Source organism: Phocoena sinus, chromosome X (genome assembly GCF_008692025.1).
Source record: "Phocoena sinus isolate mPhoSin1 chromosome X, mPhoSin1.pri, whole genome shotgun sequence".
In the NCBI taxonomy this organism is placed as follows: domain Eukaryota; kingdom Metazoa; phylum Chordata; class Mammalia; order Artiodactyla; family Phocoenidae; genus Phocoena; species Phocoena sinus.
The window spans coordinates 87,011,911-87,037,945 of NC_045784.1; the positions used below are offsets into that span (position 1 = coordinate 87,011,911).

Sequence of the window (26,035 nt, forward strand, 5' to 3'; positions counted from 1 at the left end):
CAAAATAGAAAGAGTGGTGTCCCATAGTTACACATATGAACACTCAGACACACGTATACCCTGTGTGTGTTTGTGTGTGTGTCTGTGACAACACTGTAGAAGCTACATTATTGGCAGTTTTCTAGTCTTGGGTTGGGTGGTGGTTTCACAAACGTGAAAGAGGAAAAAAAAAGAAAGGGAATGGAAGAGAAGGAAGAGGGACAAACATGGGTTACACGATGCATCTGTGCACCTGTGGTCCATATTTTTAAATGTTTTAATGCATCCTTTTTTTCTTTTTTAACTTTTTAGCAGTCTGATATTCTCTCTAGATGAGAATAGGTTAAACGTTGGAGTGCAAATATCCAGTGTGGAGTGAAGTGAACAGAGAAGGCGAGAAGGAATTTGGTAAAATCAGTTTGGGGTTATGGATTTTGAGGTCCCGCAGGGATATTCAGGCGGTGGTGTCCAACAGACTGTTGACAAAGAAGGTCTGAGACTCAGGGGAGGGAATAACCTGGATATGTAGATTTGGGAATCATCTGTGTTAAGAGGGAAATGAACAGAGATCAGCCAGGGAGAGAGAACACATGGACCGAGAAGAGCAGAGGCTCAGGACATAGCTGCTACTCAAGGTGACAGCGCAGCTTCCTGGCGGGCACCACCACCAGCGCTCTGGAGTCAGGCGGAGCTGGTCTTGAAAGTGGGCTGTGGGGCTACGTGTGGAGCGCTCTTGGAGAAGTCGAGTACCCTCCCTGTGATCGGCTGTCACAACTGGGGATAAAGGGCATCTCAGAGGGATGCTGAGCGAGGACCTGAGAGGCACCAGGTAAAGCACCTGCAGTCAGGAAGCCTCTCCCCTCCTGCTCTGTCGGTAACTCCTACTTCTCCAACCGCCCTGCTCCCACACAGTCCTCAGCTGTCCGGTCCCTCTGGGACTGGGGGGAGACCGAGCTCCGGTGACGTGGCGCTCACGTGACTGGCCGGGCACCCTGCAATCTGGTCCCGGCGCCGTCGCTCGCGTTGCCCGCGCGGAACCAGCTCCCGGAGCTGTCTGGGTGGCGGGCGAGGGGCGAGGGGCGAGCAGGCTTAGGCGAGCCAGAGGAGGCGCAGGCCCGGCCCGGGCGCTGCAGGTCAGTGTGAAGGTGGGCGCTGCTGGCGGCCCGGGTGGGGGAGGAAGCGGATGGGACTAGGATCCGGGAGCAGCGGGGAGAGGGGAAGGGGTCCCGAGATGGGTGAGGATGGGCACGGGGCGTGGCGTGGACAGGGAGGGAGGGAGGACCCTGCAACGGGCCCTGCCGCCTCTTCGACGCCCCTCCTCTGCGCCCTCCATCCATTTTGGAGCCTGAAATTGGGGGTGGGGGAGTGCGCCCCCGCAGTGCGACAGTGAAAGGTAGACAAATTCTGGAAATAACCCCCCTCTCACACTCTGAGCCTATGAGGAAATATTGATCTCCGCGTAAAGGGGTGGGGGCGGGGCGGGTTGCCTGCCTGGGAGGGGTCCCAACGACCCAAACAGTTTGTAAAGCATCCTGGTCTGGTCCTGAGGCCTGACAAAAAGATTTGGCGACTGAGGTGCGGGGTCAGGGGAGGATGGGGGGAACCGTTGGATGAGGAGGGCCCTGATTCAGGAAAGGGACCTCAATCTGCTGACCGTGCAGCCCCTCTCTGTCTCCTGTCTGTCTACAGGTCTGCATGTCCGTTCCCAGCACTCTGCAAGGCTAGAAAAGGAGGAGGAATCTTTCCAGAATCCCTGCAGGTCAGCGGAAGGAGGGAGAGGCACTGGACAGGCACAGAGCTGGGGCTGGGTGTGGAGGGCACAGCTTGGGCAGAATTTGAGGGCCCCATTGCCCATCCCCCCCATATATAATATACACACTTTCTGCCACGCTGAAGGATGGTACAAGGTGGCAGGGCCTGCCAGGGAAATGGTTGGCTCTCAGTGCAGGAGGAATGGTGGGGTAAAGGGTGGCCAGAAGGCACACTAGGCTGGGCCGGGTCAGGGGAACGCTGACAAGGGTGAGATGCCAGTACTATCCGGACCTGCATTCCACCCCCAAGGCCTCAGTCTCCCTTGTTTACTCTTGTCTCTCTCCCCCAACCCCACCGCTTCCCATCCCCCAGGACAGGAAAACAAGGGGACATCTCAACATGGAAAAACTCTGCAATGAAAATGAAGGAAAGCTGGAAAGCGAAGGAAAGCCAGAAAATGAAGTAGAGCCTGAAAATCAAGGAAAGTCAGATGAGGAAGAAAAGCCAGAAGTGGAGGGGAAGTCAGAACATGAGGGAGAGCTCCAGAATGAGGGACGGCCAGAAGACCAGGGACAACCAGAAGATGAGAGGAAGAGAGAAAAGCAGGACAAGTCCGAAGCTGAGGGAAAACCACACGGTGAGGGCAAGCTGGAATCCCAGGCAAAGCCAGAGAGTCAGCTGCGGGCTGCCGAAAAGCGCACTGCTGAAGACTATGTGCCCCGGAAAGCAAAAAGAAAAATGGACAGGGGGACGGACGATTCCCCCAAGGACTATCAGAACAACTTACAGGAAAGGCATCTGGGCAGTGAGGAGATGATGACAGAATGTGCAGATATGTCAAGGGCTCAGGAAGAGCTAAGGAAAAGACAGAAAATGGGTGGTTTTCATTGGATGCAAAGAGATGTACAGGATCCATTCACCCCAAGGGGCCAACGGGGTGTCAGGGGAATGAGGGGCGGAGGTAGGGGCCAGAGGCGCTTACATGATATCCCATATCTTTAATGCCTTTGGCCTTCAATTCTGACTCCTCTGGTGAGAATATCGCTGACCCTGCTTTCCCTGGCAGGCATTTGCCAGGCTATGTACTTTAACCTTAAGCTGATTCTTTGCTTTAGGTGTCACTCTCATTACCAGCAGCCTTTTGATCCAACTACAGTGCTCTCTGTGTTTCAGTAGGGGATTTTCACCCACGTGCATGGAGGAGATGTTCATGGTACACTGTAAAACAACAATAAAGAAAAAACAGTTTTCAGAATCGAATATATAGTATCAAACCATTTTTGAAAAAGTATAAATGTTTGTGTAATGCATCTGTGCACAAAAAAATCTAAAAATTAAGTGATGCTTTTTTCTTGCTTTGGTAGCCAAAAATAAGTCTCACCTGCACTCAGAATTAAGTCCAGTCACCTGATGGTACCTCCATGCCATTCCTCTGCAGATGTGCCCATCCCCATGTCTTCTCCTAGTTGGAACCATGTCAATGGGCACTGCTGTCCTTTCTCTGAGTCCTTTACCGTCCTATGGCTCCAACCATGTGTGATTCTTTATCTTTCTTTTCTTTGCTCACTCATCTCTGCTTTTTCCTAAATGATATGCATTATGTTAGTCATTAAAAAACAACTAAGGGACTTCCCTGGTGGCACAGTAGTTAAGAATCCACCTGCCAATGCAGGGGACACAGGTTCGATCCCTGGTCTGGGAAGATCCCACATGCCGTGGAGCAACAAAGCCCATGCGCCACAACTACTGAGCCTGTGCTCTAGAACCTGTGAGCCACAACTACTGAAGCCTGCATGCCTAGAGCCCATGCTCCACAACAAGAGAAGCCACTGCAATGAGAAGCCCGCATGCTGCAAAGAAGAGTAACCCCTGTTCGCTGCAACTAGAGAAAGCCTGCGTGCAGCAACGAAGACCCAACGGAGCCAAAAATAAAGAAAGCAATTTACTGAAAAAAAAAAAAAAAAAAAAAAAAACTAAGACCAGAAAACAATACATGATAAGTGATTGGACTGTTCAGTGAGTTTTTGAGAGCAATGAAGACACAATATTCCTGTTGTTAGAATGTACAATAATAGGTAAAACTGATATTAACTCTGACACCCAGAGCTAGAGGAATCAACTTGGCAGTTATAACAGACACACTGTTGTAAGGGTCAGTGTTGTCATCTGTAAAATGGGTATAATATTTGCCTCATGGGACTACCAAGTGGATCAAATGAGGTACTGAGTATATGAGATGTGTTGTGACCTAGCCCCCACCAGATACCTGGGGAAAGAATGGCTCCCATACCACTCTCATGCACTAGCAGGGACGTGGATGGAATCAGACTCTTAGAGGAGAACTGAGTGAGGTCTCACTTGTGCCCAGGAACAAGTTCAGGCAGCTGAGAGATAGGTGCCACTCTCTCCGGGATACTGCCATGTCTGCTGGGCACTGTGCCTCTTCTCCTGGGTCCTGTACTCATTACTGATACTGTGTAATGAGCTGGAGGGTGTAAGGTGCCAAAGCCATATCAATTTCTCTGGAGTCACTGCCCACCTACCCTTGACCTCTATAGAAGTGTGGATAAAGCCCTCTCTTCACTTTAGAGTTACGGTTACCCTGTTACCTGTGAGTATCCCCCTAGTGCTACTTGAGACTAGTACCTTTCAGACTCTTTTTAAGCAAAATGATCATTTTTGTATATTTTGTTGGTTTGCGTGTTTTTGCATACATAAGCATCCTTCTTACCAAATTCAGATGTTACAGGTTAGACCAGGGTGGAAATATCTGCATGGTAGAAACTGTGCTATTCTCACAGGTTAATATCTCACCTGCAGTCTCTCCTTCCTAGGTTGAATTCTCTCCCAGGAAACTCTTGTCAGGCCCTGCGTTAGCAGTTCAGCAGACCCATCAACATATTTGATTTTTAGATCTTTATGAGTGAATATGTGGTGCATACACCAGGTGCATCAGCATAACCTGCGAGCTAATTAGAAATGCAGAGTCCCAGGCCCTACTCAGACCTACTGAGTTGGAATCTTCATTTTAACAAGATCCCCAGCTGATTCCTATGCACATTGAAGTTTGAGAATCACTGGCTTAGAGGGAGACTCTTTTTAGGCTTCCCACTCCCACCTTCACATGAAGGATGTGCCTGAAAGGATAAGTATATGCCCCATATAAGATACACATCATAGATTATTAAACAGACCCATGTTTGTCAATCTGCAGTTACCCCTCCCCCCGTGCATTAGTAGGTCTTGAAATTAATTCACTGGGTCAGGACTTGTAATTTTTTAATGAACTAGAATAAAGTTGATTAGAGTCAAATATAAAATATCAAATTGAAGATAGGGTGAATATTGTTTTGTGAAATTTGTATTTCACTTATGTATGTATGTATGTGCACCATGAGTTGTGATGAAAAGTATATTTCTGACTGGGCTGTGGTTTTCAAAAAATTGAGAAGCTTGGCACTGGACTCTTTGCATTGCAAAGAATATCCAGTCCATTTCATACTTGTATCCCTAGTGCCCAGCACAGTACCTGACAAATAGTAGGTACTTATTAAAAGTGTAAATAATAATGACTAATTTAGGAACTCAATTTTTTCTCCAAGTTTAGCCTCTGTCTACACAAATAACCTTGGAAAAATAACTTCAGTTGTCGAACAGGTGTTACTTACAATTCCAAAATGATCCGCAAGCCATGGGCTTCACGGCCTGGATAGGAACTACTGCAAGTCACAGCTAGAGCTGTCATTAGTTAAAGAAATATACACTCAGCAGCACCAAGGAGAGCTCCTGGGCTGGAGAAAGTGGAATTTCTTAAGCCCAGAAGACAGGTTCTGCAAAGTGAAACTAAACAGCTGTGGAATCTGTGCTGTAAAAGGGCCCAGTGAAGGGCTCTGTGTTGCCACAGGAGCATAGCCTCAGAAAAGAACAGAAGCATGCCTGCCAGGGTGGGAGGCCAGGGGTGAGGGGCTTCCCTGGAGGAATAGCAGCTGAGCTACCAGCAGATGGTCTTTCTCCACTTAGCCTGGGGGAATCAAGGACTCGGGTTTTAGAGACAACATATATCATGTTGGTTTTGTGCTTGAACTCCCTATGATTCCCAGTTCTGAGTGGTGCCCAGAGCAAGAAAAAGATCTACAGTAGGTCCAGGCTGTAGGGCAAGTTTCTCTGACACTTCAGCTTCATGACTCTGCAGACCCGATTGTATTGTATTCCTGCTAGACAGAGTCTATGAAGCCTTAGAAAGCCCCAGTAGTAAAATGACAGTACACACCCTAGTGTTTTAGAGAAAACAACATGCCCTCTTCTGTTGGCAACTAGTCTCCATTTGAAAACTGCTTGTAGCTTGCTACCAGTCCTTGGTAAAGACTTAACATCTGATCATGAGGTTTTAATTTTCTGCGCAAATGAGACATCCACTATGAACTTGTTTCTATATACTCTTTTGAATAATAAAGTTTGGTGTGAGCACCAGCTTTCTACCATTAATTGCAAATGGATTTAAAAGACTGGGCCTGGGTAAGTAAAGAAGGCACAAGTAAATTACAGACCTACTCCTGTTATTTCATTCTCTCTCTCTCAAAACATATATTGTCTCATGGGGAGTTCCTCAAGACCAGTTAGAAAAAGAAGGATACAACAGTGGTCCAGTTCATGGATGTATCTTCTTGGTGTGTTGACAGTAGGTGGAAATGGATGTCTGCTGCACTATAGCCCCACTCAGGAATGACTCAGAAAATAGTGGGAAAGAGAAATGATACCAGTGGGTAGAATTTTTGTGTGAAGACATCGTGGCGGTAGGTATGGATCTACTCTGGTTCATGTGCAATGATTAAAAGATTGGTCAGGGACTTGGAGAGAATTAAATTGGAAAATTAATGATGAGGAAGTCTGAGGAATAGGTTTGTAGATGGCCACTCATAAAGGGCACAGATGGTACAGATATTTGTCTCAAGATATAATCATTTACTCTTGCACAACAAATTACCACACACTTAGCTGCTTAACAGATCACTCATTTATTAGCTCACACATCTGTAGGTCAGAAGTCTGGCACACCATGGTTGTGTTTTCTCTGCTCAGGGTGTCACAAGGTTAACATCAAGATGTCAGCCAAACCAAGTTCTCTTCTAGTAACTCTGGGGAAAAAATCTGCTTCCAAGTTCATTTATGTTGTTTTCAGAATTCAGTTCCTTGCAGCTGTAGGATTGTGGTCGTACAGTTTTTTGCTGGTGGTCAGGCTGTTTTCAGTTTGTAGAGGCTACTTGCATTCTTTACCATGAGACTCACTCTATTCTCAAGCCAGCAATAGCACATTGACTCTTTCTCATGCTTCTTATCTCTGACTTTTCTGTCTCTAACTCTAGACCCCTTATTTAAACGGATGATATGATTAGGTAAGGCTCACCTAGATAATCTTCCTATGTTAAGGCCAACTGATTTGAGACCCTAATTACATCTACAAGATGACTTCACAGAAATATATGGATTAGTGTTTGACTGAATAACTTGAAGAAGGTATATATACACCATCGGCTGGTAATTTGGTAGGCCATCTTAAAATTATGCTTACCACAGTCTGCCTTCTGATCCCCAAAGATTCATGTCCTTCCCAAATGCAAAATACATTCACCTTCTCCCAAGGTTCCCAAGAATCTCATCCCATTACAGTGTTAGCTCAGAAGTCAAAATCTCATCATCTAAATTATCTAAACCAGATGTGGATGAGAATCTTGGGCATAATTCATTAAGTGCAGTTCCTAAAGATATTCATCTCCTCTGTGGACCTATGAAACTAAAGACACAAATTTTCTGCCCACAAAACTCCCAACATATATAATGATGGGAGAGGCACAGGATAACAGTTATAAATGAAAATGGGGAAAACGGAAGATAAAAAGGAGTCACTATCCCAAAAGTGCTGGACTTCCATTGTTAGATTTCAAGACCTGAGAATAGTCCTCTGTGGCTCTTAGCTTCACCCTCTGTGCTTATGGCTCCAGACTCTTGACTCTTAGCTCTTTATTCTGAGCTCTTGGTTCTGTCCTCTGATTCATCCTTCCTTTTTAATTAAAAGTAGCATGTGTTCCCAGTTAAGTAGCTTTATCAGGCTGCTTCCCACCAGAAAAATTTGGGGGTTCAGATATTCTGCTTTCATTTTGTGCTCTTCTGTCTCTTTCATTCCAAGCTGACAATATTTCCATTGATATAATTTTCTTAAGAACCTTGCTATTCTCGAATAAATTGCACTGGGTTTTACTCCACTGGACAAAATCTACACACACAATTATCTCTGAGAAGATTTTTCTCTATCTTTGGCTCCAGCTGAGGTGGCTGAGTGTGCATGCATTAGGCTCCTAAAGGATGTGCATATTCCTTGCCACATGGTGACTCCATCACCAAGCCAGTAGTGGTACATTAAATCATTCCCATACTTCAAATTATTGACTTCTTTGACCTCTAGACCCCTTAAGCTTCTTAGAGGCTGTCAGGTTTTGCTGAAAAATAAGCTTTGTGTGACTGAGTACTCTGACTTTTTTAACTTTTGGAGGTTTCAGCAAAAGGTTATACTAGTTACACACTCAACTTTTTCTCTGTGTCATTCTTTCAGAAGGTATCTCTTAATTTTAGTGTATTTTGCCATTTGAATAGAATGGGAATTTCCCAAATCATCAAGTCCTATTTTCTTTTTGTTTAACAGATATTCCCTCAATTTATCTCTCTCCTGCCACTTTTTGATATAAATAGTAAGAAGAAACCAGGCCATACCTCAGCAATTTGCTTGGAAATCCCTTCAGCTAAATGTTCAAGTTTATCACTTACAAGTGCTGCTTTCCAGTGAACTGTTGGAGATAATTTCACTAATCATTCTGCTACTGCATATGAGGATCTCATGCCTCCAGTTTCCAATAACATGCTCCTCACATCCTTCTGGACCTGTGCTAGCAGGGTCTATGAGGTGTATATTTTTACTTACAGGTGGTTCAAAGCAATAATGTTCCTCAAAGTTCTTCCAGCCTCCACCCACTGCCCAGTTTCCAAGCCACTTCCACATTTTTAGGTATTTGGTACTTTCAGTGCCAATATCTGTGTTAGTTTTCTATTACTATGTAACAAATTACTTTAAATTTAGTGGCTTAAAATAAGACATTTATTACCTGACAGTGTCTCACACAGCTGGGATGTGGGGGAGAGGGAGCCCTGTGTTTTGGCTACGGCAGTCTGGAATGGAGTATCCAGCTCACTGAACTTGGAAAGTGGGGAGGAAGCAGTCTTGGTTCAAATATTAGAGGCTTTTAGCTTTCTTACTGAATTTGTGTAGATTTTCTTGAGCAGATATTTCTTCGTGTGCTGTTTGTCCTTAGGACCATTTCCAAAGGCCTTTAATGGCTGATTTCGTTTTATTTAAAATGATTTTTACTACTTTCACTGGGGATCAGGTCAGTGGGGCTCCTCGTGTTCCCATGCCAGAAGTCAATCTTCCATTATTTCTTCATAGTATTTCATCCCCTCTTCTTCTGAGACTTTGATTATACATTTGACCCTTGAACAATGCAGGGTTTATTAGTGCTGACCCCCTACACAGTTGAAAATCCATGTACATCTTTTGACTCCCTCAAAACTTAACTACTGATAGTCTACTGTTGAATGGAAGCCTTACTGATAACATAAAGAGTTGATTAACACATATTTTGTGTGTTATATGTGTTATATACGGTTACAACAAAGTAAGCTAGAGAAAAGAAAATGTTATTAAGAAAATCATAAGGAAGAGAAAATATATGTACAGTACTGTATTGTATTTATCAATACTGTAAGTTTACATTGTTTGTTTACATAGCCTGTCAATGCTTACATCAATAATGTCTTATGTGATGCAAAACACTGTAGCTGTTATATGTATTACTAACACTAGACTTCAAAAATGAAAAGATCATGTGAAAAAGAACTTCATATTTATTTACAGGTATAAGGATTCATGCATTGATAACAAAGAAGCAGTAATATAATTGCTTTATAGTAGCATAGTGTAATCAATACCATTGCTTCATGGTAGCCTAGCCTAGGCATTAATGAATGAACCATTATAAAATTCTTATGGCATATAGTATTACAGTCATATTCATAATACAGCACTGAAACATTATTACATTAAAGAAAAACACCTGTCTGTGATGATGATAGGCTGATACACAGTTTCTCCAATTGTGAGACAGAAAGAAGTATATTGTATGGTAATGTAATTCTTTGAAAGCAGAGTTGTAAAAAAACTAACACATTATTAATTTTATATCAGTCACCTTATGCCTATGTAAGAATAGGCTATCTACTTCAATATAAATATTGCACACAATGTTCTACACACATATTTTTGTATATTTCTTGAAAAAAATCTGCATATAAGTGGACCAAGCAGTTCAAACCCATGTTTTTCAAGGGTCAGTTGTATATACATTAGATTTTTTTCCCCACCATATCCCATTAGACTGTCACAATCTTTTCTGTATTGTCTGTCCTTTTGTCTCTCTCTCTCCCTCAGTCTAGAGATTAGCACCAGTTCAGAGCCTTTAGCTAGTAACTCCCAGGAGGTCTTGGTATTTCTATGTCCCTAGGGCACAGTCACCCTGAAAAGTGTTTGCAGGTTCCACTGGAAAAGATTTCATGTAAGATTCATAGTATACACCAGTGGCTGCCGGGTCCTACCTTAGAGGTAATCTGCCTTCCCCTCAGTTGGATGAGAAGTTGAAAAACCCCACTACAGCAACTCGAATTAGGAAACAGCAGACCTAGAATTTTTTTCTGCCTCAATATGTCAGGAAGCATCCTATAGGCTGCCCAATTATTTCATTTTTAAGAATGCTCTGATTAGCCATCACCACAGATCCCTGTGGGTCAAACATCCTCTAATTACCATTTTATCACTGTGGCTCATTGTAGTAGTTGCACTCACCTTGTCACATATGATTAAGCACTGTCACCTGACCTCTAGCACTCTGGGATCACTTCATTCACACTAAGATCAAGTAGCCCAATTCCACCACAGCATTCTCCACCATAATCTCCAGCCTACAGAGCACAGGCCCACAGAAATCTTCAAGGATGTCCGTGACCCTCTCACCAATGATTTTTAATGCCTTGGAGCATGTCTGCACAAATATCCTATCCCATATATCAGGGCTCCACTCTTTCCCTACTAGTGTTTTTACCTTATTGTAAAATCCATAGCAGGTAGGGCATTTAATTGGCAGTGGAACTCAGTGACAGTATGAGGACCTGAGCTTGGTCCTCAGCTTTTTTTCCATCCCCAAGATGAGGAACTTCTTCAAACATGCCATGCAGGCTTTCTGGCGCCCTACATGTGTTTTCTGTTGTATTATATGGCTTTCAATTTCCTTTTTCCTATGCATATTCTTTAGGACCATCAGATGAACATGGAAAACTCCACAACCTTTTGGATAATGATTTTTGACACAGTGCTTAAATGACACAGCAGCTTGATTCCCCAAACTTTGGATTCCACCTGTACTTCATTCTATGCCACCTGTGGTGCTGAGTAAGTGTGATACTACTACATGCCATGTACCAATGAACCTCTCCTAACACCTGCCCCATACTCTCCCAACCCCCAGTGCAAAGAGGTTATTTTTCCCTCCTCAAATTAGTAACCCAATTTCTGGGGTAACTTCTAGTATCTATTACTGTATCTGAGAAGTTCATGACAGGAAAGAGGGAGCCCATCTGCATTAGAAAATTTGAGACTTTTTTAAAAAGTACAGTATACAAAGATGTGGGAAGGGTACTGGAGAACCACAGGGGTAGTGCAATACTCCATGGCTAGTAAAGGTAGGATTATCTAGGCCTGAGGGACAAAGGGAAAGAGGGGTTACTGAAAGCTTGAGATACAGAGCCTATTTGGAGAGGGCAACCCCCCAGGAAACTTTAGAGAAGAGACTGTCAGCATCTGGTGACACTACAGGGAACAAGCTGGGAAGTAAAGTTCCTGACCACATTGTCCACCACTTACTCCCAAAGGACAAGGGAGCCCTTTGATGTAATCAATACAGGTCGGATTCCCTGGGATGTAGAGCAGGGTGGAGGAGGGTGGAGACTGAACCCCAATCGGAAGATGGAGAGATTTCTAGCAAATAAGCGAGGGCCATGTTAGCAGTACTCACTGGGAGTTGTGCCTGCAGTGAGAAAGGGTACCCCTATTCAGCTGTTATTACACTGTGAGGAGGAGGGTAAAAGGCATATTGTTTTTAGAGGGTTAATTCCAGCAAGACTGGGATTTGCCCAAGCTGGTCTACTAAAATAAGAAATGCACCTGTAAGTTACTGACTCATGGTAAAGGCATGAAGCATACTAAGAGTGTTGTTTTAGAACCATTGGCCCTAGGAGTTTGGATGGTTTGTACCAGCTTGTCAGCTTTGCTTATTGGTAACAAAAAGGTTGATCATTTGCACCTCGTCTTGGTGAACATCCCCCCCCCCCACACACACACCAAGCGCTCTGCTGTTGAAGAGCTACAACATAGCAAGAATATGCCTACGTAACCATCACTGCAAGAGAATCCCGGGCTGACTCCATTTTGTGCTCTCTGGTTCTAAGGTACTCTGTGAACACATCAGTGGTTCCTATTCCAAAAGAAGTGCATATTTCCAGGGCTCTTATAGAGAGGGAAGGCAATTGGAGCTTGCATCTGGCCACTTTAGACCCCTGGGTATGAGACAGCTCTTGGCTGTGAGGCATATCCTCAATGCTATTGCTACATTGCATCCTTTTTTCCCCCTGTGCTAAACTACAGATTTGCAAGCTTTGACATTTGAGGTCCCATGAGTCTTCTTTAGCAATGGAACTGTTTAGCTGTCATAGTTATGGCATCTAAAGAAGGAAATACACCATCCTATGAGATGAGTTCCATTTGCCTTTGTTTATAGTCATGATTTGCTCTAAAAACAGTTTCAGGTTCTCTTCAGTAGATATATTAATCCTTGCCTTTATGGATTCTTACTCCCAAACTTTTGTACCTTACAAAGGCCTTCAGCTCTCCCCCACACCCACCAAATAAACATTGCAACTCTTCTGCTCACCTTATGGTTTACACTTAATACAACTGCAATCATAATGAATATACAAGTCAGTGGACATTAGCCTTTAGTGTGAATCAGAATCACCTAGGAAGCTTGTTAAAAATGGAGATTCCAGGGCTTCCCTGGTGGCGCAGTGGTTGAAAGTCCACCTGCCGATGCAGGGGACATGGGTTCGTGCCCCAGTCTGGGAGGATCCCACATGCCACGGAGCAGCTGGGCCCGTGAGCCATGGCCGCTGAGCCTGCACATCCAGAGCCTGCGCGTCCGGAGCCTGTGCTCCGCAACTGGAGAGACCACAACAGTTCAGAGGCCCATGTACCGAAAAAAAAAAAAGGAGATTCCAGCGCTCGACTCAGTGGATCCGAAGTGGGGGTAAGGAGTTCACATTTTCAACAAAGTCCTCTGGTGATTTTATCGTGGCAACTTTGCACACTTTAAAAACATGCATGCATTAATGAAATGAGATAGAGTTAAATTTGTGGTACAAACCCTTCTACATGGCGTTTCATTTGGAACTGCAAGTAAACCCTGCTAGAGAAATAGAGTCCACAGTTATTTATCTAGACCTGGAATGGTCTGAGGCAAGAATGCCTAACTCAGCTATCATCATTTAAAATTTTATTAAGAACCTATTACTTGACAGGCACTGTGCTAGGCATTAGAGGTACCAGGATAAAAAGGACAAATTGTGTGAGAAGCAGAGTCCAAAGCAGTGTTTCTCAATTTTTAAAAAGTTTAGCCCACAATCAGAAATTTATTTTTCATCACAACTCAAGGTATACAAACATACATACATATATAAGTGAAATACAAATTTCACAAAACAATACTCACCCTACCTACCTGGGATACAATCTGATATTTACTGTTTAGCTCTAACCAATGCTATTCTACCCTACTTCATTAAACAATTTCAGGTATTGACTCATTGAATTTGTTTCAGGTTCTACTACTGTTGGGGATGTGGAACTGCAGTTCAACAAACACAGGCCTACTTAATAATCTGCAGGATGTATCTTATGTTGCACATGTATTTATCCTTTTAGGCACATATTTCACATGATGGTGGGAGTGGGAGGCTAAGGAGAGTCTCCTTATAAACCAGTGCTTTGCAAACTTTAAAGTGCACAGGAATCACCTGAAGATCTTGTTTAAATGAAGATTCTGAATCAGTAGGTCTAGGATGGGGACCTGAGATCCTGCATTTCTACCTCTTAGATGATGCTGATGCAGCTGGTCCATGGACCACTATTTGAGTAGCAATGCTCTAAAAATCACAAGTATGGGTAGGTGTGCTAACCTTGTAATGCAGGACCCGGTAGGAGTCTCCTAGGAGATAATTTCCTCTAAAGAAAAAGGAATGGAGCAGAGAAGGTACTGACAGGTGAGAAAAGCACAGTGTGCACCACTCAAATTTTATCCCAGCTTCCCATATCTGAATCTGATGAAAAGATGGCTGTATGTAAAATCTGAAATCCTTTAGTGACCAAAGGAGCACTGAGGTATTACCACTTGGATAAGTATAACTCTAAAGTGAAGAAAAGGGCTTTATCCTCACTTCGATCAGTGTCATGGTGTGGGGCAGGTTTAGGGCTCACTGGGGACTCCAGAGAAATCAACTGAGCTTTGTCATCTTGAGGACATCAGTCCATCAGCAGCAGTGAGGACCTTAAGAAGATGGAGGACTCATGAGAAATGGTACAGTGCCCAGCAAACATGGCAATACCCAGGGGATGGTTGTACCCACCTTTTGGCTTCCTGGAACTTATTTCTGGGCATAGGTGAGATGTATATCAACCCTCTTCCAAGTGTCTGATGAGGTCCTGGTCCTGCCAGTATAGGGGAAAAGGTAGAAGCCAGCCTAACACAGCTTACATACTCAGTACCTCATCTAATCCATTCCACAATCCTGTGAGGCAATTATTATTCCCATTTCACAGATGACAAGACTGCTCTTTATAGCAATTGATCTGTTATAGCTGCCAAGTTGATTCCTCCAGATACAAGTCCAGAAGTAATGTGAGTTTTACATAACATTTTAAGTTCTGACAACAAGAATTTACAGTGTCTCCACTGCCTTCATAAACTCAGTAAACAGTTCTTTGTATTGCTTTTTATGTATTGCTTTCCTTTTTTATATTTTAGCATTTCTTTATAAGAAAAGTAATCTGTGTTCCTTAGGAAAATTTAAACAGATGAGTAGAAAGAAAACAAAGAAAATAAATCACCCACAATCTCACAACTCATAAAACCACTGTTAACCTTTTTTTTTTTTTTTGCGGTACGCGGGCCTCTCACTGTTGTGGCCTCTCCCGTTGCGGAGCACAGGCTCCGGACGTGCAGGCTCAGCGGCCATGGCTCACGGGCCCAGCCGCTCCGTGGCATGTGGGATCTTCCTGGACCGGGATACAAACCCGTGTCCCCTGCATCGGCAGGCGGACTCTCAACCACTGTGCCACCACGGAAGCCCACCACTGTTAACCTTTTAGTGAACAAAGTTTTCTATTTTTCCTGTGCATAGATGTACCATATAAATTTCTGTTCTTTTACAAAAGTGGACCGATTCTGTAGATGATATTATAAGCTGCTTTATTTTTTTCAAGAATCATAACGCCTTTGTAATGCACATGGGTAAAAATCCCCTACTGACAGAGTGCTCTAGCTGGATCAAAAAGTTGTTGATAACAAGAATGACGCCTAAAGCAAAGTATTTGCAAAACTTTAAAGCGCAGGGCCTGATAAACACCTGCCAGGGGCATTACACAAAAGGAATGTCTTCAAAGCCCCTTTGTGGGGCCCTGCAGCCACCCCTGAGTTCCCTTGGGCCCCTCGGGTGGAAGGGGTCCTGTAAACTTTTTTGCATCCACATAAACCCCCCCAATTTCTGTCTGGTTTTCTTCACCTCATCCTCCACCCTGGCCATCTCGTCAAATTCTCTTATCATCTCTTCATTGCTCAAATGCATATCGTGTATGGCCTCCTTGTATTCCTTGAGACACTGAGCCAGCCCCTTGTTGGTTTTTCTTTTGGCCTTCCTGGGTACATCATCCCCAGCTGGGCGCTTTCCTGCAGCCCTTGGTTCGCTGGCTGGCTTTTCTTCTTTTGGCTTTCCCTCGCTCATTGGCTTTCCCTCACTCTCTGGTTTTCCTTCTTTTGGTTTTCCCTCACTCACTGGCTTTCCTTCTTTTGGCTTTGCCTCACTGTCTGGCTTTTCTTTATCCTTTAGGACTTCCTCATCTTCTGTCTTTCCCTTGAGATCTATCCTTCCCTTGTTTTCTAACTTTTCCTTGTCTTCCACAGTACAAGCTACTCCCAGCTTTCCCGCATCCGGTGGCTGTCCTTTGTTTTCCATCTTGCCTTGGTTCTCAGGCTTTCCTTCATTTTCACTGCAGAGTTTTTCCATGTTGAGTGTCCCTTCCTTTTCCTGTCCTGGGGATGGGGCAGGGGGAAGAGAAGACAAAGAGGAAACAAGGGAGACTGAGGGCTTGGGGATGGAATGCAGGTCCGGATAGTAGCAGTCGCTTCTCACCCCTTGTCAGGGGTCCCCTGACCTGGCCCGGCCTTCCTAGTGTGCCTTCTGCCCACCCTTTACCCCACCATTCCTCGTGCACACGTGAGCCAACCATTTCCCAGACAGACCCTGCCATTTTCCCCTACGCTTGCTCAGCACGGCAGAGTGTGTGTAAATGTGTTGGGAAGTGGGCAGTGGGGCCCCCAATTCTACCCGGGCTGTGCCCTGCACACTTCCCACCCCTCTGGGTGCCTGTCCAGTGCCCTCTTCTTCACTGACCTGCCGGGATCTGAACAAGTTTCTCCTCTTTTTGTAGCCTAGCAGAATGCTGGGAACAACAGCCTCACAGACCTGCAGACAGACAGGAGAAGGGGATGGGAGCTCCGAGGACGCAGTCGGGGCCCTCCTCATCCACCGTTGCCTCCCCCACCTCCCCTGACCCCGCACCTCAGTCACCAAATCTTTTTGTCAGGCCTCAGGACCAGACTAGGATGCTTTACAAACTGTTTGGGTCGCTGGGACCCCTCCCCGGCAGGCACCCCGCCCCGCCCCCACCCCTTTACGCGGAGATCAATATTTCCTCATAGGCTCAGAGTGTGAGAGGGGGGTTATTTCCAGAATTTGTCTATGTTTCAAGGTCGCACTGCTTCTCCCCGTCCCCGCGACCTCATTTCAGGCTCGAAAATGGATGGAGGCCACAGAGGAGGGGCGTCGAAGAGGCGGCAGGGCCAGTTGCAGGGTCCTCCCTCCCCACCTGCCCGCGCCACGCCCCGTGCCCCTCCTCACCCATCTCGGAACCCCTTCCCCTCTCCCCACTGCTCTTGGATCCTAGTCCCATCCGCTTCCACCCCCACCCGGGCCGCCAGCAGCGCCCACCTTCACACTGACCTGCAGCGCCCGGGCCGGGCCTGCGCCTCCTCTGGCTCGCCTAAGCCCGCTGGCCCCTCGCCCGCCACCCGGGCAGCTCCGGGAGCTGGTTCCGCGCGGGCGACTGGACCAGACCTCGGGGCGGGGAAAGGGGGGGCGCGGGAGCTGCTGCCCAAGTCAGCGCCCTGCCGGTCACGTGAGCGCCGCGTCACCCGAGCCGGGTTTCCCCCCGCCCCGCCCCCTCACCTACATCCCACAGGGACCGGACAGCTGTGGACGGCCTGGACGGGGTGTGTGGAAAAGAGGGAGTTACCAATAGAGCAGGTCGGGGGAGGCTTCCTGACTGCAGGTGCTTTACCTGGCGCCTCTCAGGCCCTCGCTCAGCATCCCTCTGAGATGCCCTTTATCCCCAGTTGTGACAGCTGATCACAGGGAGGGTACTCGACTTCTCCAAGAGCGCTCCACACGTAGCCCCACAGCCCGCTTTCAAGACCAGCTCCGCCTGACTCCAGAGCGCTGGTGGTGGTGCTCGCCAGGAAGCTGCGCTGTCACCTTGAGTAGCAGCTATGTCCTGAGCCTCTGCTCTTCTCGGTCCATGTGTTCTCTCTCCCTGGCTGATCTCTGTTCATTTCCCTCTTAACACAGATGATTCCCAAATCTACATATCCAGGTTATTCCCTCCCCTGAGTCTCAGACCTTCTTTGTCAACAGTCTGTTGGACACCACCGCCTGAATATCCCTGCGGGACCTCAAAATCCACAACCCCAAACTGATTTTACCAACTTCCTTCTCGCCTTCTCTGTTCACTTCACTCCACACTGGATATTTGCACTCCAACGTTTAACCTATTCTCATCTAGAGAGAATGTCAGACAGCTAAAATGTTAAAAAAGAAAAAAAGATGCATTAAAACATTTAAAATTATGGACCACAGATGAACAGATTCATCAACATCCTTGGTTCACAGCTTACTCTTATCATTGACCCCTGCTGACCCTCTTTCCTTTCCTTCCATCCCTTCTCTTCCCTTTCCTCTTTCACACTTGTGAAACCACAACCCAGCTCAAAAACTAGAAAATTGACATTATAGTTGCTACAGTGTAGTGCCATATATTTGGTTTTGATGATATGACTATACTGTGTCTTTGTTTGGATCTCTTTAAGTTTATCCTGATTGGAATTAATGAACTTCTTGGATGCACAGATTATTGTCTCTCTTCTAATTTGAGTAATTTTCATCCATTATTTGTTCAAAAATTCTTTCCGCCCCTTTCTATCTCTCTTCTCCTTCTTGGATTCCCATCATGAATATATTAGTATGCTTGATGGTGTCTCATGGGTCTCTTAGGTTTTGTTCATTTTTGTTCATTCTTTTCACTTTCTGCTGCTCAGACTGAAGGATCTCAATTGACCTGTCCTCAAGTTAGCTTATTCATTCTTTTCCCTGCTCAAACATGCTGTTGAACCCCTCTACTGAGCTTTTCATTTTAGTTATTGTACTTATAAGTTCCAGAAGTTCTGTTTAGTTTCTTTTCATACTCTTTATATTCTATCTCTCTAATGATATTCTATATCTTCTGAGGCATTCTTCTCCTCATTTCCTTTAGTCCATTGTCCGGGGTTTCCTCTAGCTCTTTGAGCATATTTAAGACAATTCATCTAAAATCTTTGCCTAGTTAGTCCAATACATGAACTTTCTCAGTCAGTTTCTAATAATTTTTTTTTATTTCCTGTGAATGGACCATACTTTCTCATTTCTTTATATACCTCAAAATTTGTGTTGGAATCTGAGTGTTTTGAATATTAGCAAGTGTCAACTCTAGAAGTCAGATTCCCCCACTTCACAGGATTTGTTGCTCTCTGTTGTGGGTTATTGTTTCCTTGTTTAGAGACTTTTAAAAAATACTTTTTTAAATTCTGCATTTTTGGTCATATTTGGCCACTGAAGTTTGTGTTTCATTAGCTTAGTGGTCAACTGGTGTTTGGACAGAGTTACTTTAAATGCCTACAGCCAACAAAAGAAAAAAAAACCTACTTTCCCAGTCTTTACAGATGAGCTCTGCGCTGGAGCACTTTTTAAATGCTTTACTTTCTACTTGTGCAGAGCCTGAAGGCCAACTAAGGTGAATGCTTAGGGTCTTCTGTGGCCTTTTCTGATCATGTGTTCAATCTCGGGCATGTACATAAACTTCTTGATTCCCCAGTGTACGTGAGTGTTTAAAAGTGCTTGTTTCGCCATGTATCTCTTTTCCCTAACGCTTCCTACCTAGGCTTCTCAGTCTGTCTCTTGCTTATCCCAAATGTTGTTCCTTGCCCCAAGCTGCTGTGGCCAATACCTATGACTTTAAATACTTTTGGCAAATTCCACCCAGGAAGTTACTATTCCAGTTCCAGTCCTGGGAATGCTCTCAGTCTTCTGTGACAAAGGGAAATTTTGTGCTGGTCCTTGAGGCCGCCACCAGACAGACCAAGATCAATCACATTTCTATGAGAATAGGATCCAAATTCCTCCTCCTGTCACTAGCAATCTTAACCAGGATAGTGGGCTGCCATTCACAAACTACTGCCAATTTGGGGCATGGGTGATGGTAGACAGGCAGTTTAAAATTTCTTGCCACAAAGCAGGAGCTTCTTTCTGCACCAAATTTCCCCCAGTTGTAATTTTTTGACTAGATTCCAGAGTTCTGCAAAAGTTGATTCTGATAGTTTTTGCCAGTTTAGTAACTGCTTTTGGGGTCCAGGGGATGAAGTCCTGGAGTTCCATACCCTTCCACTTTCAGTAATGTTACTTTTCTTTCTATTTGTCAAGTTCGGTAGTTTGTGTCTTTATATGAATTTGTCCATTTCATCTATCTGGTCTTATTTGTTGTCATACAGTTGTTCATAGTATTACCCTATAATCCTTTTTAACACATAGAATTGGGAGTGATGTCCACTCTTTCATTCCTGACTTCGTTAATTTGAATCCTCATCCTTTTTCCCTTGGCAGTCTACTTATAGGTTTGTAGGACTTTTTAAAAAAATATTTTTAAAGAGCCTGCTTTTCATTTTAATAATGTTCTCCATTGTTTTTCTATTCTCTATTTCATTTACATCCACTCTAATTGTCTGATTTCTTTGGGTTTAAGCTGCTTTTCTTTTTCTAGTGCTTTAAGGTAGAAATTTAAATGATTGATTTCAGATTTTCATCTCTTTTTATATAAGAATTTAAAGCTATAAATTTCCCTCTAAGCATTGTTTAACTACGTCCTATATGTTTTGGTATGTTGTGTTTTTGTTTTTATTCATCTCAAAGTACTTTATAATTTCTCTTATGACTTCTTCTGATTAAATGGAGGTACATTGTTTAATTTCTATGTATTTGTAGCTTTTCCAGGTTTCCTTATGTTGTTAATTACTAATTTAATTCCATTATGCTCAGAGAATATTCTTTGTATGATTTCAATCCTTTTAAGTTTATATAGAATTTTATTATGGCCTAGTATATGATCTATCCAGGAGAATGCTCCATGGGTGCTTGACAAGAATGTATATTTTGATGTTGCTTGGAGTATTCTGTAGGTGTCTGTTATTCTAGTTAGTTTGTAATTTCATTCAGTTTTCCTATTTCTTTGTTGATATTCTTCCTACTTGTTCCATCAAATTTTGAAAGTGTCTTTTTTAAGTCTGCAGTTGTTATCATCAAAGTGTCTGTTTTTTCCTTTTACTCTGTCAGTTTTTGCTTTAAGTATTTTGATGTTCATATATGTTCACTTTTTTATATTCCTTATGGATTGACCTTGTTATCATAAACACCTTTCTTGTTCTCCAGTAACATTTTTTGTATTAAAGTCTATTTTATCTATTAAAAATAGCCACTCCTTTTTTGTTACCCTTTGCATAGTATATATTTTTCTGTCTTTTCACTTTCATTCTATTTCTTTCTTTGAACCTAAAATGTTTTTCTTCTAGATAGTGTATAATTGGATAATGCTTTTTTCCCCTTTCTGCTAAAATTTTCCCTTCGAATGGAGCATTTAATCAACTTGCATTTAATGTAAACATGGATAAGGTAGGATTGATATCTGCCATTTTAGTATTTGTTTTTATATGTCTTCTGCCTTTTTTGTTCCTCTGTTTCTCCACTATTGATTCTTTTTTAAAGATAGAAAAATATATTTGTGTCATTTTAATTCTCTTGATGCTTCTTTTACAATATTTAAAAAATTATTTTCTTAGTGGTTACCCTAGGGATTAAAATTAATATCTTAAATTAAAACAATCCAGTTTTGTCAATTCTAACTTAATTTCAATGGTATAAAAATTTTTTTCTGATATACCTGCATTGCCTCCTTCCTCCTTTGTGGTATTATTGTTGACAGTGGTGGAAACCACATCTTTAGCCATCATAAGCCCATGAACACTGTTTTATAATTATCCTATTTAAATCAAATAGGAGAGGAAAGAGTTATAAACAAATATACATATACTGTCTGTATTAATTTTCTATTGCTGTTGTAACAAAGTACAACAAATTTACTGGCTTAAAACAACAGAAATTTATTCTCTTATAATTCTGGAGTTCATAAATTTGAAATAATTTCATGGGGTTTAACCGAGGTATCAGCAGAGCTATACTGCCTCTGGAGGCTTTAGGAGAGGATCCATTTTCTTGCCTTTTTCCAACTTCTAGGGCTGTATTCCTTGACTGTGTCCCCTTCGTCCATCGCCAAAGCCAGTAGCATAGCATCTTCAAATGTCTCCCAGCTTCTATCATCACATCACTTTTCTCCTCTTCTGCTTAAAATTTCCTTTTGTCTCTCTCTTATAAGAACCCTTGTGATTGCATTTAGGGTCCACCCAGATGATCCAAATAATCTCTGCATCTCAAGATCCTTAACAATCACAAATGTAAAGTCCCTTTTTGCCATATAGGGTAACATTCATAAGTTACAGAGTTTGGACATGCATATATTTTGGGAGGCCATTATTTGGCCTACCACTGTGTCTTTTATATTTACCTAGTTAGTTACCTTGCCAGTGCTCTTCATTTCTTCATGTGGACTCAAGTTACCATCTAGTGTCCTTTCATTTCAACCTGAAGGATTCTGTTTAGTATTTCTTATAGAACAGTACTAAATATTTTAAAATTTTCTCAGTATTTGTTATCTGGGAAAGTCTTAATTAATCCTTAATTTTAGAGGAGAGTATTCTGGTTAAGAAATTTTGGTTGACAGTCATTTTGTTTCCACATTCTGAAAATGATGTGCCACTGTCTTCTGATCACCATGATTTCTGATTAGAAGTCAGTTATAGATTAATGTTTTTCATCATATTTGATCTTCGAATGTATTTTCCTGACATTTTCTCTTTCTCATCTCTTTCTTGTATTTTCACTATGTCTATATTGGTATGCTTGATGGTGTCTCAGGGTTCTCTGTGTCTGTGTTCTTTTCTTCATTTTTATTTATTTTTTGTTTCTCAGACTCAAAAATCTCTAGTCGCCTATCTTCAATATCACTGACTCTTTCATCAGCCAGTCCACCAATGAGGTGCTCTAGTGAATTTCTCATTCCAGTTACTTTCTATTCAATGGGGGGAAAACTGCCTTTTCAACAAATAGTGCTGGGAAAACTGGATATCCACATGCAAAATAATGAAGTTGAACCCTTACTTTACACCGTTTATAAAAATTAACTCAAAATGGATCAAAGATCTCAACATAAGAACTAAAACTTTGAACACCAAGGAAGAAAAAGGTGGGAAAAACTTCATGTCATTGAATATGGCAATTATTTATTGAATATGACACCCAAAGCACAGACAAAATAGTTAGATAATTGGTGCAGTTGACCTAAAACAATAAAACAGCCAGTTTTTAACTTTTTTAAATATTTATTTATTTATTTTTTAGGTTACACCGGGTCTTAGTTGCAGCATGTGGGATCTTCATTGCGGCATGTGAGATCTTTTGTTGTGTTGTGTGGACTTCTTACTTGTGGCATGCGAACTCTTAGTTGCAGCATGCATGCGGGATCTAGCTCCCTGGCCAGGGATCGAACTCTGGCCCCCTGCATTGGGATTGTGGAGTCTTACCCACTGGACCACCAGAGAAGTCCCAAAACAGCCAGTTATTTTACCAACAGAATAGATTTATTCAGGAATGGCAAAGAATTGCAATTCAGGACATGTAAGCTATGGCAAACCACAGGCAAAGTCTGGAGAACAGAGGAGAGGAATGCTCTTTAATAGAGTAGAAGGGGGAGTTGGGAGGAGCTGTTATACACAAAGAGTCCTTTGGAGGAAATTGGGAGTTCAAAGTGTAGTAACTTTTTACTGGCTGAGCTGTGACAATCTCTCACTGGCTGAGCTGTACCAGGCAAGGAGATATTCTTCCTTCTTCCTGCTGGGTAGTAAAGTAGTAACCTTCTTCCTATTGGGAATGTAAAGTTATTTCTCTTTCTGTTGGGTCTGCAATTGACTTTGAGTGGTAGGGCATGAGAGCTTTCTGTTCTGGCCTCCTGACTCCATTTTAAAAGAGGTTTTTGTTTATAAGTTTTCATATTTTCACCCTTTTGATCAAAATTTTTCTCTGAAAGCATTATCGATCAAGAGTCAGGTTTTACTAGATTCAGTGGCCTTTTGTCCTTCAATGCCAGGAAGACCTTTCTGGGTGTCGTGTCCCATGTCAGAGGGAAAGTGAACATATTGGAAACCTATTGAGGTCACATTCGAATAACAAGGAGGGGTAAGAAGGAGATCTCTCAGGCATTTCCCATTTAAAGTATGTATCTTAGAACAGTGAATACAGCAATAGCACACTCAAAACTAAAAAAATTAAACAAGAGCTTTGAGAAGACACGGTGCAGGAATAAACATGAAGCAGTGGCTGATGAACTTTTCAGAAAAATAACAAAACTTCAAAGGACAGAGCATGGAACCAAAGAGGTTTATTCTCATGCCTTAAGATGTAATGGGATTTACCTTGCTAAATTTTGACCTACTTGGGACCCATCACCCCTTTCTCTCTTTTTTCTTTTTTTTTTCAAATGGTGCTTCTTGCATGTGATGTTTCTTTTTCCTTTATACATTTAATTAATTTATTTATTTATTTTTGGCTGCGTTGGGTCTTCGTTGCTGTGTGTGGGCTTTCTCTAGTTGCGCGAGCAGGGGCTACTCTTCATTGTGGTGCACGGGCTTCTCATTGCAGTGACTTCTCTTGTTGCAGAGCACAGGTTCTAGGTGCACATACTTCAGTAGTTGTGGCTCGTGGGCTCTAGAGCACAGGCTCAGTGGTTGTGGCACACAGGCTTAGTTGCTCCGTGACATGTGGGATCTTCCAGGACCAGGGATCGAACCCGTGTCCCATGCATTTGCAGGTAGATTCTTAACCATTGCACCGCCAGGGAAGTCCCCCATCGCCCCTTTCTAATCTCCTATTTCTCCCTTTGGAATGAGAATGTCTATCCTATACCTGTTCCATATTGTATTTTGGAAGCACATAAATTATTCAGTTTCACAGGTTCACAGATGGAGAGTAATCTTGCCTTAGGATGAATCACACCTAGAATCCCACCCATATCTCATTTAGATACTATTTAGATGAGATTTTGGGGACTGGGGTGGAATACTATGGACTGAATGTTTGTGTCCTCCCCAAATTCATATATTGAAGCCCTAATCCCCAATATGATGGAAATTGGAGATGGGGCCTTTGGGAGATATTTAGATTTAGATGAGATCACAGAGGTGAAGCCTTTATGATAGGATCATTGTCCATATAAGAAGAGGAAGAGACCAGAGCTCTCTCTCTACCATGTAAGGATACAGCAAGAAAGCAGCCATTTGCAAACCAGGAAGAGAGCTCTCACTAGACACTGAATCTGCCAAAACCTTGATCTTGGACATCCCAGCCTCCAGAACTGTGAGAAATAAGTATTTATTGTTTAACTTACCCGGTCTATAGTATTTTGTTATAGCAGCAGAACTAAGACAATTTGAATTAATCAAAATTAAATACTTTTGTGCATCAAGGAACACTATCAAGAGAGTGAATAAGCAACATACAGGATTGGGAAATATTTGCAAATCATATATCTGATAAAGGGTTTATATCGAGACTATATAAAGGACTCATACAACTCAACAACAACAAAAAGAACCCAACTAATAATTGGACAAAGACCTTGAATAGGCATTTCTTCAAAGAAGATACACGAGTGGCCAAAGTATGTAAAAAGATGCTCAACATTAGAGAAATGCTAACCCAGACCACAGTGAGATATGACTTCACATCCATTAGGATGCTACTATAAAAAGAAACTCAGAAAATAATGTGTTGGTGAGGATATGGAGAAATTGGAACAGTTGTACACTGCTGGTGGAAATGTAAATTTGTGCAGCTATTGTGGAAAACTGTCATTTCCTTTTAAAAAATCCATATAATTACCATATATTCCAGCAATTCCACTTCTGGGTATATACTCAAAAAAAAATTGAGGGCAGAGGTTTAAACAGATATCTGTACTCCCATGTTCATAGCAGCATTATTCACAATAGTCAAAAGGGAGAAACAACCCAGTTGTTCATTGAGAAATGAATGGATAAATAATATGTGGTATATACATTCAATAGAACATGATTCAGCCTTAAAAAGGAATTAAATTCTGCTACATGCTATAATATGGGTGAACCTGGAAAACATTATGCTAATTTAAATAAGCCAGACACAAAAAGACAAATACTGTATGATTCCACTTATGTAAATTCCCTAGAATAGTCATATTCGTATAGACAGAAAGTAGAATAGTGGTTACCAGGGACTGTGGGGAAGGGAATAATGGAAAGTTATTGTTTAATGG

The 26,035-nt window shown here is 42.8% G+C and overlaps 2 protein-coding genes across 2 annotated transcripts; one reads left to right on the forward strand and one right to left on the reverse strand.

Annotated features, from left to right (window-relative positions):
- The first annotated feature begins 2,130 nt into the window (after positions 1-2,130).
- On the forward strand, positions 2,131-2,683 carry TCEAL6 (transcription elongation factor A like 6). Its single transcript, XM_032620843.1, is given in 2 exon segments — positions 2,131-2,652; positions 2,654-2,683. Coding segments are annotated over 2 exon segments (552 nt in total).
- Positions 2,684-15,390: 12,707 nt separating this feature from the next.
- Positions 15,391-17,324, reverse strand: TCEAL2 (transcription elongation factor A like 2). Its single transcript, XM_032619924.1, has 3 exons — positions 17,218-17,324; positions 16,609-16,680; positions 15,391-16,247 (listed from the first exon to the last, which is right to left on the reverse strand). The coding sequence occupies exon 3, from the start codon at positions 16,219-16,221 to the stop codon at positions 15,577-15,579; it is 645 nt and encodes a 214-aa protein (XP_032475815.1). The 5' UTR covers positions 16,222-16,247; positions 16,609-16,680; positions 17,218-17,324; the 3' UTR covers positions 15,391-15,576.
- Positions 17,325-26,035: the final 8,711 nt, after the last annotated feature.

What these genes read in the sequence shown, in the direction of transcription:
- TCEAL2 (XM_032619924.1), bottom strand. Translation starts at nt 16,221, where the DNA reads ATGGAAAAACTCTGCAGTGAAAATGAAGGAAAGCCTGAGAACCAAGGC.